This window comes from Neomonachus schauinslandi, chromosome 4 (assembly GCF_002201575.2).
Source record: "Neomonachus schauinslandi chromosome 4, ASM220157v2, whole genome shotgun sequence".
Lineage (NCBI taxonomy): Eukaryota > Metazoa > Chordata > Mammalia > Carnivora > Phocidae > Neomonachus > Neomonachus schauinslandi.
The window spans coordinates 144,116,670-144,130,837 of NC_058406.1; the positions used below are offsets into that span (position 1 = coordinate 144,116,670).

At 38.5% G+C, this 14,168-nt stretch overlaps 1 protein-coding gene across 1 annotated transcript in view; it reads left to right on the top strand.

Annotated features, from left to right (window-relative positions):
* SLC26A7 (solute carrier family 26 member 7) overlaps positions 1 to 14,168 on the top strand; it is a 114,379-nt gene that overhangs the window by 42,190 nt on the left and 58,021 nt on the right. Inside the window, exon 4 of the mRNA XM_021688346.1 lies at positions 6,649 to 6,813. Within this exon, the coding sequence (XP_021544021.1) occupies positions 6,649 to 6,813 (165 nt within the window). The remainder of the gene's footprint in view (positions 1 to 6,648; positions 6,814 to 14,168) is intronic.

The window sequence follows — 14,168 nt, forward strand, 5'->3', positions numbered from 1 at the left end:
TCCCTTACAGTAGGACACCTACAGTATGCAGTTTGCACAGTTATTCAATAAGTGTTGATTTCTTTCCTTCATAATCTTAAATCACAACACAAATACTTAATATGTTTTAAGAACCACTTAAACTTCCTGCAGGCTGATCTGCAGTCAGTATACAATCTTTCAGCCAAAATTCCATTTCTTGCAACTATGCAACAAAGATTGTTTATAATAATGTGTTGACCAAAGACAAGGTATTGATGGAATCAAAGGTCCCATTAGGCTTCTCTTAACTATGTAAATGTCTGAGACTTTTCTTGTTTTTGATTACCTTGACAGTTTAAGAAATTCTGGTCAGTATTCTGTAGGTCCCTCAATTGGGATTTGTCTGATATTTTTCTCATGATTAGACTGGGGTTATGGAATTTGAGGAGAAAGACCAGGGAGATAGAGTGACATTCTGATTACCTCATATCAGCAGTCTAGACTATCAATATAACTTATCATTCTTGATGTTAACCTTAATCACTTGGCTGAACTAGTGTTTGTCAGGTTGCTCTAATGTAAAGTTTCTCTATTCCCCTCCTTTCCATACTGTATTCTTTGGAAAGAAGTCAATATGCAGAGCGCACGCTTAAGAGGTGGGAGTTACCTTAAGTGAGGAGTTGAGATAAGGAGTGGGGAGTGTCTATGTAAATTATTGGAATAATAATTTACACAGGAGATTTCTCAGCTCCCCCATTTAAAAATGTAATCAATTATTTATATCAATATGGACTCAAGGATATTTATTTTATCCTTTGGATTATAGTCCAATACTACTTTATGTATGTTGTTCCTCAAATTGTGCTAGCTTTGGGTGTTGGGAGATCTTTCAGTTGGCTCCTATGTCCCTCCTTGACATAACCCCTCCATTTATTTATTTGTTTGTTTGTTTATTTTTAGAGCACTTCCTTTCTTTCTGACACTACAAGATAATCCAGGCTCATAATGTATATTTCCTTCCCCAGTCCTAGAATCAACCATTTCTCTGAGGAGCCCTGGTTCTTCTTATTGGGGTATAGCATCCGAGATCAAGATTTGGATGCTAGGTATGCTCATTGCAACTGGGGTGTTGTTGCTTCTAGCCCTCTCAGCTGACAGAGTGAGGAAATACATGTATGTCTATTAACCCATGTATGCGGACATATCTATATATATTTCTATATGTATCTATCTGTATCTATTTTTATTTTTTTCCCTAAGATACTCTCCCTGTTGTAAAGGCCATAACCTTAATGTCATCTGCAAAATCCCTTCATAAATTAGTGTGATTTATTTATTTATTTATTTGACAGAGAGTGAGAGAGCACAAGCAGGGGGAGCGGCAGAGGGAGAGGGAGAAGTAGGGCCCCTCTGAGCAGGGAGCCCGATGCGGGACTTGATCCCAGGACCCTGAGATACCACCTGAGCCGAAGGCAGATGCTTAACCAACTGAGCCACCCAGGCACCCCCATAAATTAGTGTTCTTTTGAATAACTGGGAATAAGAATTTGGGGAAGAATTCTGCCTACCACACTGAGTTTATATTTCAGAACTGAAGTGTGCATTTTTCTAGGTTTGTTAGTTTTTAAAAGTAATGCAATGGGTAAATGTACTGCACAGCTGCTAAATGTAAAAAAAGAGAGGCAGACTACCTGTATCTATTTTTAAACATGAGTTCCCAGATATCCCCAACTCTAATCCCTTACCACATTGATCATCCTAGCCTTCTCCCCTTGCTGGTCTGTAACTTCTCCAACGGTGAGAAACCTGGCTCCCACCATTCACCATCCATCTACTTCATTTTTTAATTCCAGTATATATGTAGTTTCAGAATTGTTAACTCCTATCCCCATGGGAAACAACGTTATAGCTAGACTACAGTGTTTCTTTTCCGTCAATGGTTTCATTTATTTATTTATTTATTTTTAAAGATTTTAATTTATTTATTTATTTGACAAAGAAGAGACAGCGAGAACAGGAACACAAGCAGGGGGAGTGGGAGAGGGAGAAGCAGGCTCCCCGCCAAGCAGGGAGCCCGACACGGGGCTCGATTCCAGGACCCTGGTATCATGACCTGAGCCGAAGGCAGACGCTTAACGACTGAGCCACCCAGGCGCCCCTCGTCGTTGGTTTTACAGACTTTACTCATTTCCAGAATTATTCACATGAGCAGTTTTTTTGTTTTTTTTTTTGCCACCCGTTTCAGTGAGGTTATCCATTTAGCTAGTCTGAAAAGTCTGTATATTATATGATGCCATTTGAGTGACACTCTGGAAAAGGCAAAATTGATAGAGATAGAAAACACAGCAGTGGTTGCAGATTCTTTGTCATATTCTGCATTCCATTCTGGGATCTCCTGACCTCCAAAGCGTTTTTAAAAAATATTTTCATACATTAAGGTCCACTCTTGTGCTGTAAAGATCTATGGGTTTTGACAAATGCTTGTGTTATATGTCCATCATTACAGTATCATACAGAATAGTTTCACCATTCTAACAAGTTCTTTGTAGTTTACCTATTACACATTCTCCCACTCCCAAGGCCCTGGAAACTGCAGATCTGCTTACTGTCTCTATAGTTTTGTTTTTTCTAGAATATCACATATATGGAATCGTGCAGTATATAGTTTTTTCAGGTTGTCTTCATTCACTTAAAATAGTTAAGATTTATCCACGTCTTTGCATGGCTTAATAACTCCTTCCCTTTTAGCACGAACAGTATGGAGGAGGGTTTTATATTCTCAAATCCACAGCGTATAACTTCATAGGTATCCATTTGACATTTTTGATTCTCAAGTTTTCTGGCCACGCAGGCCTTTTTGCCATATCCCTATGCAGCACTCAGTCGTTTTCCTATCGTCATGAGCAATTTAGCTCTCTCCCCCAGACCTTTTCCGCCTACGCTGCTCAATAAAGAACACAGCTCTTAGCATTTTAGCTCCCACCCAAAGAGCTTCTCAGGTTTTACCTTCCTAGTTACACCTACATTACAGTTCTTTATGTTTTTGGTTAATAGTGCCCCCTCCCAGCATCTTCATTTCACCTCTCTTTGTATGGTTTTTTAAAGTATGAACTGTATCTTTATCATTGTATTTGGCAACAGTGCTGCGGCTAGTCCCTAGTAGGTATTCAGTAAATATTTATTGAGCAGACAAATAAATGACTTGGTATATGTAAAAGCCAGATTGCAAAGGATCTGACAAAACCTGAAATGCATGCTGTATTCCATCCACATGGGTAGAATAGTTGTTTACTATGTACTCTTTTCTTTTTTCACTATTTGAAGGCCACTTGCAAAAAATGGCCTGAAATCTGAGATGCATTCAATTTATATAGAACACATGGTGTTTACAGAAACATTACCCAAGAGTGTCATGCTAGTGAACCTTGATAATGTGTGTCAGAGGTTTTCAGCCTTAGCCCAGATTATCAGCTTTACTACAAACAGCTGAAATATATTGATTGTATAAAATTTATTTTCTCATAAAACATTGCATGGCCAAATTTTGGGAGTTGGCTAGCCAGCTTAGAGCTATTGTCATCTATATTAGTAAAAGGAGGTAAGGTGGCTGTTTAGTATGTCATTAGCTTAAAAAAATGCTTAACATTGGTATAAAATTTAAATACTGGGCCTCCAAGCAAAATAGTCTAGAAGGATCCTCATTTCACATATTTAAGTTCTAAGATAATCTTGGAAGCCACATCCATCTGTGGGTGCTTCTTACAAAACCTGTGTTGCATGGGTATTTGCCATCTTCCAAGCTGTGTACATCAGCCTCTATATGCTAGAGCCCTAATTTTGATGTGAATAAACTGTTCAAATTTGGGTAGTGGGAAAAGAGGAGTTCTTAAATTTCTCCTCTTCTCTTTCTGATCCTTCTCTTTCCTTTTTCCTCCTTCTCTTCCTTTGTCCTTAAAATATCTGTCATTGTCTTGGGTTATGGAGAATGTCGTCATCCAGAAAAGAGTAATTTTTCTTCAGTTAAATCTCACATGTTTGCAATCATCCTTCACATACCCAATGGTTTGTATCAGAAATGAGCTCTTAAGGGGCTAGTTGACCTTTTGGAGTCAAGAATTCTCCATTTTAGGGATTTATCTCTTGCTGGGAAGATTTTTTTTAAGCATAAAAATGTGTACAAGTAGACTATTACAAAAACACTTTAAGTCTTTGGCTAAGTTTGAAAGGAGGGTACTCCATCTTTTCTGATCTCTGTTGTAAGGCAGGTGTATGTATTTGCAATATGTGAAAAGGCTGAACTCTATCTTGTACTTTCCTGGGCCCTTCCATTCGTAACATTCAGGTTGTGGAAATGACTAAGAAGCTGCTGCTAACAGCCAGTGTTAGCTGGAAATGGTTGGTGAATGACTTCAAGTAAAGTGACCTTTGTTTCTCAGCCGTGAAAAATCATTAACTCCTCTAAAACGGTGCTAGAATTTAGGAAACAAATAATAAGCAGAAGGTAAAACGGTGATGGTTTATACAAGGGCTCCCAAAAGAGTTTGCTTCTCAAAATAAATGAAGGTAAGATTTCTTGGCATCCAGATAAGAACTTTCCAACATTCCACGTATGCATAAAATTCCATATGTGCAAACAGGTTTCACAATTTCCAAGATTTGGATTGCTTGTAAACTGCATTTAGTTGAATTGGAAATCTTTCTCTCTGGTGCTCATCTTACCCCAATAATATGCTAACTTTATCCTTAGGGCCTGTAAGAGTTAATATCATAAGTTGGCATTTACTTACTAGTAGATAGACACTTGGGGAAAATTGGTTCAATGTTTTTCTTAACTGATTGGGTTTTCAGGATGAAAATCAACAGACTATGGATCAAGAGTTGCCAAGAAGATCAGTGTGTTCCATTTGTACCTATACCATTGATTGCATATTTCCCTCAGGACAATTCTACTTTGACAAACACACAGTTTCTGAAAAGAAAATGTTAGTAGCAGAAGCTGCTGCTCTGGCCTCCTATGTTGGCAGAAACAGACTGCCTGATTTCTGCGTTGGCGATCCATATTATTTTTTAATTGCATATTGAATAAAAGGGGGCTGCTAAACTGCAAGCAATTTGGATACATTTCTTTCTGCACTGATAAATTCTCTCGTTTTCCAGAGATGGAAAAGGTGGTGTGGCCCCTTGTACATTCTCAAAACTGTGGCTGGTTTTTCATACTGGGGAAACATGCATGGCACCTCATGATGTTCCTGGTGCATCACATATGTTGCACATTTTGCAAGTTTTGAAGCCCTTTCTTATATTATTTCATATTCATTTTATAATGATTCTACAAGACAGCATAGACTTCACTGTGACGATTTATAGATGATAAGGAGGCTCAGAAAATTTCAGTAGATTTTCTATAGTCACACAGCTAGGATGTCAGACTAGGAGCCAGATTAGGACTCAGGTTTTCAGATTTGAGTCCAGGAAACTCGACTCTGGTGCAAGTTCAGAGCATGATCGCTTTTGGTCAAAGGGCCTAAGCAGTGATATATTTTGCAATTTATGCTCTAGGGTTATCAGATAGCACTTTATACTTCCCTTTCTCATCACTGTGAACTCTTCATAGAATGAGATCTCATTGCTATTCTTTCCTCTGATTTTTAATAATTAATCTTATTTTCCAGCAGGAATTTTAAGACCTGACCTAAATATTATAATTAACACATTGAGAGGCCCTATCAACATGACCCACTTTGTGTCCCTTTTCCAGTGTGGAGATACTCATGAATGTAATTTAATGTTACTTTCAAAACACTGAATTTTATGCTTTGCAGTTTCTCTGAGTTTACACAGTTGTATTCAGGGAAAGGGTGGGCCATCTTCTGAAACCTCTCTCTCCGGCAAAGGAAGGACACTAACCACTGCTGTGTTAATAGTGAGAGAGGAGAGTTTTGATTCTTCTGGTCATCTTTTGCCCAGCAGAACTCAATGCATAGCTTCTACTCAGACTTGATGATTTTGTCTGGTCATGACATGGTTTTGCCATGGAGCACGATGCTATGAGTAACAAGGGACTCTTTAAGGAAAATGAGTTTTCGACTGATTCCTGGGTTTCTGAATTCATATCCCTTTAACCTATCTCTGTCCTTTGCTCTTCTCCACATACAAATAAGTCCTCATATGTTCTTATTAGTATTGACCATTTAGAGCTACTTGACAGTTTCTAGTCACAAAAGGGTTTCCATTTCTCAGAACCCGGGAGAAACTCAAGAAGTGGCTTTTGAGGTTTTAAGCCTACTGGGTGTGGAGTAGTGAATCATGTCCTTCTGAGTTTTTTTTAAATTAAAATATAATTATGCAACTTTACTTTTCTCCATAGAACCCCATATATGAACTGATTTGAGCATACTTCCCCTTTTTGTGACTCATGTGATTAGGAAAAGAGAAAAAAAGAAGTCAATTTTCAGGGGGGAAAAATGTGTTCCTTTTCACTGGAGCACTTACACTGTACCCAAGAACATTTGGAAAGTCTTGGAACCTAGTTATGTTTTCACGAAAACTCAAGATATTGAATATATAAGACTTAAGAATCTCATCTTGCATCAGTTCTTTAGGTCTGTGTGGAATGGAAATGAAAATGTGTCAGACGTTAATTCCTCTAGGAACCCTGGGAAATGTCATTCTCCTTTGTCCTCTTAGGTGGCCATGTTTGCGCTGCAGCTGGGCAGGGCCACATTCCTGCTTACGGAGCCCGTAATCAGTGCAATGACAACCGGGGCGGCCACCCACGTCGTGACTTCACAAGTCAAGTATCTCCTGGGAATGAAAATGCCATATATATCTGGACCCCTTGGATTCTTTTACGTGAGCTTTCCATATGTCTTTGTTCGTGTATTTTGGGAGTGTGTTTTGCAAAGTAGAATTCGGTGAAGTCGAATACTGAGATTTTTCGGTACGAAGGGAACGTGGGTTTCAATACGACCTTTTGGGATACTTTGAATGTAATTTAGGATACGAAGTTAGCTTAATGAGTTCTAGCTATTAATTTTGGAAGCAATTCTTGATAAAAATTGAGTATGATATAATTTGGGGTCATGATTAGAAAAAAATAACTGGAATTTTTTTGAGAGCCAGATATGTTGCCAACTTCTAATGGAAGCCATCTACTGGGATTGGGGCCCAATTTAACTACAGTACACTCTACCACATTCATTCAGTATAGTGAACTCCGGTTTGGCTCAAATCACAAGGCCTGGGCAAAATTGGAGCCCCAATAGTTGACAATCAGTTATTAAAAGTCACTTGAACCTGAGGGAGGAACCTATGGCCAGTTTCAAAATTTTACCCTAATAATACTCCATTGTTTTTGTTTTTTTTTGAAGCTGACCTAAAATCTCTGACTGCTCAGGAAGTCACATCCTGTGGAGCTTTATAAGAAAACGAATGTCTTGTTAATAAACTGGAGGGCGACCCTACTTCATTTTACTTAGTTTTATGTAGTAGAGAAGGAAAAGAAATATTTTCATTCTACTCTTCTAGGTTCTGAGCTATGGACCCTCTAACAAAAAACAGATTAACAAGAGAAAACCAACAAGTTTATTAACATGTATATCGTATATACAAGCGAGAATCTCAGAGATACGAGTAACTCGAAAGAGGTGTCTGGAATTTTAGCGTAAATACCATCTTCACCTATACAAAGGAGGAAAGTGTGGGGAGCCAGGTTTTGGGAAGGTGACGGGAAAAGTGCTGTAAACAAGGATAAGGTTTGCTATGCAGATTTAAGTTGCTCCTTCTTCATTGATCAGAGTCTTTTTGATTTAGAGTCATCCTTTCCTTCTTGGTACAGAGCGGGAGACACAAGTGGAGACTTCCTTTACGAATGTAAATTTCTCTTACAAAAGGGTCACTTATATGCTGTTTTCAGAGCTTCCTTGTGTCTGTTGTTTCTCAAAATAATAAACTGAGGATAATCCTTATGTCAAAGAGGCATATTTGCCTCAATATAATGCTGCATACAAATAACATTAATGTTTTATAATGAGAGTACTGCTACCCTCAATTTTCTTGATTTTAAAGGCTGAATATTAGCTTAACATGTAAGTACAATAATTTCTTTATCTAATGCCTGATGTTGAGGTGGTTTGCAGTGTTTCACTATTATACACAACTTCATGAGGATCTTTCTTCTTTGTATGTTATTATCTGCAACACTAATTATTTCATTAGGATAAATTCCTAGTAATGGAATTACCGGATCAAAAGGGCATGAGATTTTTGCCAAATTTCAGTCTGAAAAGTTGTGCTAATTAATATTGCATGCTCACCGTATCATTGTCAACTCTAATTATTTTTAAAATTTGTCATTTTGGTATGTGAGAAGTGGTGTTATCTATCTGCTTACATGTGTGTTTCTCTGAGTAACTGGTAAAGCAGTCAACAAAGATAGCAATTGACAACATGGAGCTGGAAGCTGGTTCTGAATTTTTGTTATTTAGGTAATATCCTGCTCAATGATTCATTCATTATAAGAGAGCTTAAAACTAGAACAAGAACCCTGGGACTGAGCCTGGAGGCAGCAACATAATTCCAAGCCCCAGATCAAACAAAAGCAGACCAAAGTAGCTGTCAGGTGACTGGTCCTGTTAAGACTTTTGGTGTCACCAGGTCTCCACCAGAGAACCAAATCAGCACTGGATTCTGTCTTGACCTCCTTGATTGGTGTGCTCATATGTGCATGTGAAGTGTAAGGAAATGTGAGCAGGTTACAAATTAGCCTCTTCAGTCATATTCACACACAAATAATCATCCCTCCTTTTTCTAGTTCTGTTAAAAGAAACAGGGTAGCCTGATAGGGGAATGACATTTAGCCTTTCAGCTTGTTTCTCTCGTGGCACGGTGCATAAAATGCTGTGTTAAAGTGCTTGGTGTATGATTTTTTTTCCATTTTGTTTTCTTGTGAGGAAACCTGCAAGCTACTTAATCTTAACCTTGTCTGTCAAGTACTGTGTGGCTTTTGGGGGCCAAGGGTTAAGTTCTCACAATGAAACAGGATCAGATTTTAAAATATTTATAGATGGCTGGCTTTAAATTCACAGTATTCAGTTGGTGGAAATTGCTATGCTTTGTGCTGATGGAAAATGAAGAAAGTTGCTCTTGGTTTTCAATGTCACAGAGACCTGCACTATTCAGGCGGCTTAGTTGGAATGGTGCTTTGATTCTTTGCCAGGGTTTCAAAATGAATGCAGATATTTTAATGTAAAAAATTGTGGTGATCTGAGCTTTAGATTAAAAAATAAATTTTGCATCATGCATAGGTTGCACTGGGACATTTGCAAAGTGAGCTTTGGTATAGTTAGGCTGAAGAACCTGATGATGATAATGTAAATGTGAAGTTGCCCCTGGATCATTTGGGTGGGGTGTGCGGGAGCAGAGCTGAGCTCAGCACTGAGGTATAGAACAGAGGACAAAATGGAGGCCTTGGTCATCAGGCCAGAGAAGCCAGAGGAGAGCGAATTAACACATTTGGGGATTTTTCACTTTTTCACTATGCTTCCTACCTCTGAGGTATCTACAACTGTTCTATCCTTTTTGAAAGCTGCTCAAGCTGATGGGAGATAAAGAATATGTAGCTGATTATCTTTGGAACATAAATTAATATCTAGAGTTGAGACTCTTGCACAATGAGCCAGTGATCACTCCTAATTTTCTCAGGGGGAACACTTATTTTTCCTAAAAGAATTCAAGTCTGGCCAATCAAAATGTCTATTGATTAATTTTGATAGTAGTGATCCTTACTATCAGCTGGGAGAGAAAACACAGCCTTCTGCCTTTATCCTGTTCTGAGGTCACTGGAGGTTGGGGTCTCTCCTTTCTGCCATTGGGATGGTTTCTTCAGTGTCTTCTACCTGGGGGATGCCTGATTCTGTGCTACTAAGAGAATCTAATTCTCTAGTTTGAATATCTAAAATCTCCATCCCTTTCGTTGCTCTGGGATGGTGGGTGTTCTTGCCTCAGCAGAACATTTTTAGAGAGCAGTTTGAATCAAATACAGGTGATGGCAGGTTCTGCCCTGTCAGATTATAGAACAGACCTCTGATAGGTCTTAAGAAGTAGATGTGCCCTAATGCTTCTCCTCTTTCTACATCTGGCGTGTGGATCACGTGCCCTCAGTGCCACCTAAGATCAGAGAGTTGGGCCACTTCTTCTCTTCTGGCTGAAAACTGTTAAGGAGCTTCACCAGATGAGGGGTCTCCCATAAACGTTAAAGCCTACTAAAGCTTTCAGCCACTGGTCTTTTGAGCCCCCCCTCTCAGAATTTCTATGGTCTTCATATGCAGAGAGATCCCTGGTAACACCCTTATGATGCTCCTCAATTCCCAAGAAAAGTGGATAGAACTAGGCCAAATTCATCTTTTTATTTAACCTTCCTAAATCCCTTCATGCATCATGTTTTACTTCCCCTTTGTTCTACAGGTTTTATCTCTAAATTCATATACCTCTAATGAATTTTAACTTATGGCCATTTCTTTAAGGCCTTTGAAGTATTGCACATTCTTTTTTAGTTACTTATTGGGTAAAAATCAGTTTTTTTCTCTGAGTTGACTTTTAGCTCTGGTGATTTTATTTAGGGCCCATACAATCAGGTAGACACTAATTGATCTTTTCTTTTCCTTAGAAAGAGGCGAGAAAGAGGAGAAAGAACTTGAGAATCTTAGAAGCCCAGATTCAGATCATAACTCTGGCCTTGACCAAATCACCAAGTATCTTTGACTTCTGGTTGCCTGTTTCATAAATTGGTGATAATCATACCTATTGGGAGTCATAGTCCCTAAGTGAAATGTCTGGAACATAATAAGTGTTCATTAAATAGAAGCCATTATCTTTGTACTAGTAATGCATATTTGGATATAACAAATTTAAGATTTTTTAAAGTGCTTTTTGTGTAAGAGATACTTTTATCTATTAACAATAAAATAGTAATAGATGCTTTTCCTGTAATCTATAGAGGACTCAATCAGATAACCAAAGCTAAACAGTAAAACAAAATTATACTTCTTTTTGCAACTTAGAAAGATGACTTCAAAATTTATAAAACTTAAAAAAAAATAACTATATCTGCTGCTTATAATAAGGGTTAGTCATCAGAATTCAAGAAATGCTATGTTTTTTAGTTTATTTTTATTTAAAAATATTTCCATCTATTCAGCTCACTACCCCAATACTTTAAAACTCACTTAACTAATTATAAACAGTGCTGGAATACATTTCACACTAAGCAGAAACAATAACATTCTGCCTTGGGACTCTGGCTCACCAGTGACACTGTTTGATTCCTCTCATTCTTTTTTTTTTTTTTTTTAAAGATTTTATTTATTTCTTTGACAGAGAGAGAGATAGCGAGAGCAAGAACACAAGCAGGGGGAGTGGGAGAGCGAGAAGCAGGCTTCCTGCCGAGCAGGGAGCCCGATGTGGGACTCGATCCCAGGACCCTGGGATCATGACCTGAGCTGAAGGCAGACGCTTAACGACTGAGCCACCCAGGCGCCCTGATTCCTCTCATTCTTAAGATTCAAGTATTTGACTAGTAGTTGGTTCCCCACACAGATAAGAGGTGAAAAGTTTAATTCTTCTCTAGAATATTTTTTTAAAAATTGAGAAATGATGATGTATCTTTTATTAGAAAGGATGTTTCCCCAAAAGGCACAATAAAAATTACAAAAATTCCTAGTTGCTATTAGCACATGTGGGTTTCTTTGAGATGGCGCCAGCGCCTCAGCCTGTAGCAACATATGATAAATTTGGCAGAGTTAGTTTCATTGGCATGGCTTTATATGAGTGCTGTTCTAAATAATTATGTACAATTCTGTACATTAAACCCAAGAGCACAAGGCAAGCTGGGCAATACATTCAATTACCCTTCTTGGACGTTTTTATTTCCTTCCTTAAATCTGAGGAGTTTCAGGACTGAAAAAGCGTTTCATTCCCACCCCCATCCCTGAAGTATACGAAAGTACTTTTCTAGTTTGGATACCCATGAAGGCTGCAAAGCAGAGACCAAGAATGTTAATAAAATGGGATAGAAACGTCAGAAGGAAATCAGAGCCAATGAAACATTTTTTTAAATAGAGAATGAGATCACAATTAAATATGTACAAATGAGGTTTATATGTGGAGAATAAATCTACTTTGAAGATCTAGGCCCTCTGGGAATTCTGAATCAAGAACACGCTTTGGTGGTTTATGAAAGCCTATGTTTTCTCTGCAGTTATTGTGACATGTCTATTGTGAATTGCAGGGATGTTCAATATACCCTGAAAAATGGACAGAATAAATTGAAGGGGAGAGGAAAGGAATGTTCATCTCAGCTTGGTTCAATCAATGATGCTGGGGATAGAGAATGTGGCAGGTTTAATTTGGTTACGGAACAATTATATGGAAATTTCTAACAAAGGTTACTTTAAAATTTTAAATCGGAGAGCAGATATTTTTGCAACTCAAACATCTTGGGTTGAGCTTTCCCTATCCCCCACAATTCACTGAAAAATGTAGCACTACAAAATCCCTGTTCAATAATTCATATTAAACTTCGTCTTCTAAACAAGGGATGGCCAGATGCCACCGAGGCCGTGGTGCACTTCGTTGTATGAGTTGTGAGTTTTGTGTGCTGTGTTGTTTCTAATGTCTAACACACCATACATCCCCTAGTTCACATTTTGGTTGCAGACTTAATTTATCCCTTAAAGCAATAGTGAATGGATTTATCCCAATGTGAGAAGCACTTGTTGATCAGAAGTTAGCATATTATTAAGTAAAAAAAAAAAAAAAAAATAGAATGTGTTTTTTTTCTACCTCTGGAGGTTTTGTTTGTATTCATGAAAACACAGCCTAGGGTTAAGCTTTCAGCTTCATATATTTCTCTTGCTTTTCTGTTTGCGCTACTTTAGGAAGTAGAGGGATTTAAGGAGTTTGATTTAACAATACTGATCCTAAAATGTTTAATGATACAATGATATGTAGGCAAAGTTTATAGGAGACATCAAATTCTTAAGAAGGGAGAGAACTAGTACCAACATCAATTTTGGAGGGATTGGATATGGCTTTAGGGATCTCCAAGCAGAATCTATATCTGCTTAGAGATGGGATTCAAATATAATGAAGTTGAAAGTGAGTTGAGGCAGGGAGAGGGTGTGTCTGGGCAACTGTAGCTCATGTTTAAAGGCCTCAAGGATGTGAAAGCTGCCAGGGCTGAGAGTAGACTTGTCTCCCCACCTGCCAGGTGGGAGAGTTGGACTAAGTGTGAGGCTTCAAAACCAGAAATCTTCAACAGACTAATCTGGGGAGATTTTAGGAACTACACATGGAGGGGAAGAGATTAGTATGCATGCATCCTTGATTTAAGAACCACTAGAATAGATTTCCTCAGCAAATAGTAACTGACTGCCTCTTCGGCATTGAGGATATGGTTGAGAAATAATATCCCTGTTCCCATGGATTTTTCTTGAAATACTGAGGAAGGCATGAAATAGGGCAGGAGGAGACAGATTGGTGAACAAAATCATCCCAGATAATGTTAGTGAAGGAAGCCAGGTCGTATAATTGAAGGTGGGTAATGGGATAGAGCAAAGGAGAAATGATAATACTCATCTTGTATTAACTGGGAAATTAGTCACTGCACATAAGATAGCCTAGTGCCTAGAAATGTTAGTCCCCCTGCTCTTCTAGAGAATGGTGATATTGAAATAGGCTGTCCTGTTCTTTCTACCACAAGCTGCCCTCCCCATATCTGCATGTGGTAGTGAAAATATGAAAATTCCTCTCTGTTCAGGGTGGGAAGAAGGGGTTAAAAGGTGAATGTACTGTATGGATGCAAGGAGACTTTCATCAAATATGAATATGTTAAGAAAAACAGTCACGGTCCCTGTACTCACAGCTTTTAGAATCAAGTTAGAAGGCTCCTTGCATGATTCTGCTACTGATGTTGAAGATGCAAGGCCAGGTGTGAGAAGAGTTGGTTTGCCCAAGAAGCAGCTAGGTGCCGCCAAATTCCACCACTAACAGAATCAAAGACAAATCAAAGACTGCATGCTCCAAGGTGGTCTCACCTTCAAAGGGGTGTGTCTCCTCCTCCCCCACCCCAATATTCCGAGGCAAACAGGAAGCACCAGGGAAGTTTGGAACAGTTGCTTGCTGGACTAAAATAAGAGAATAGTGGAGGA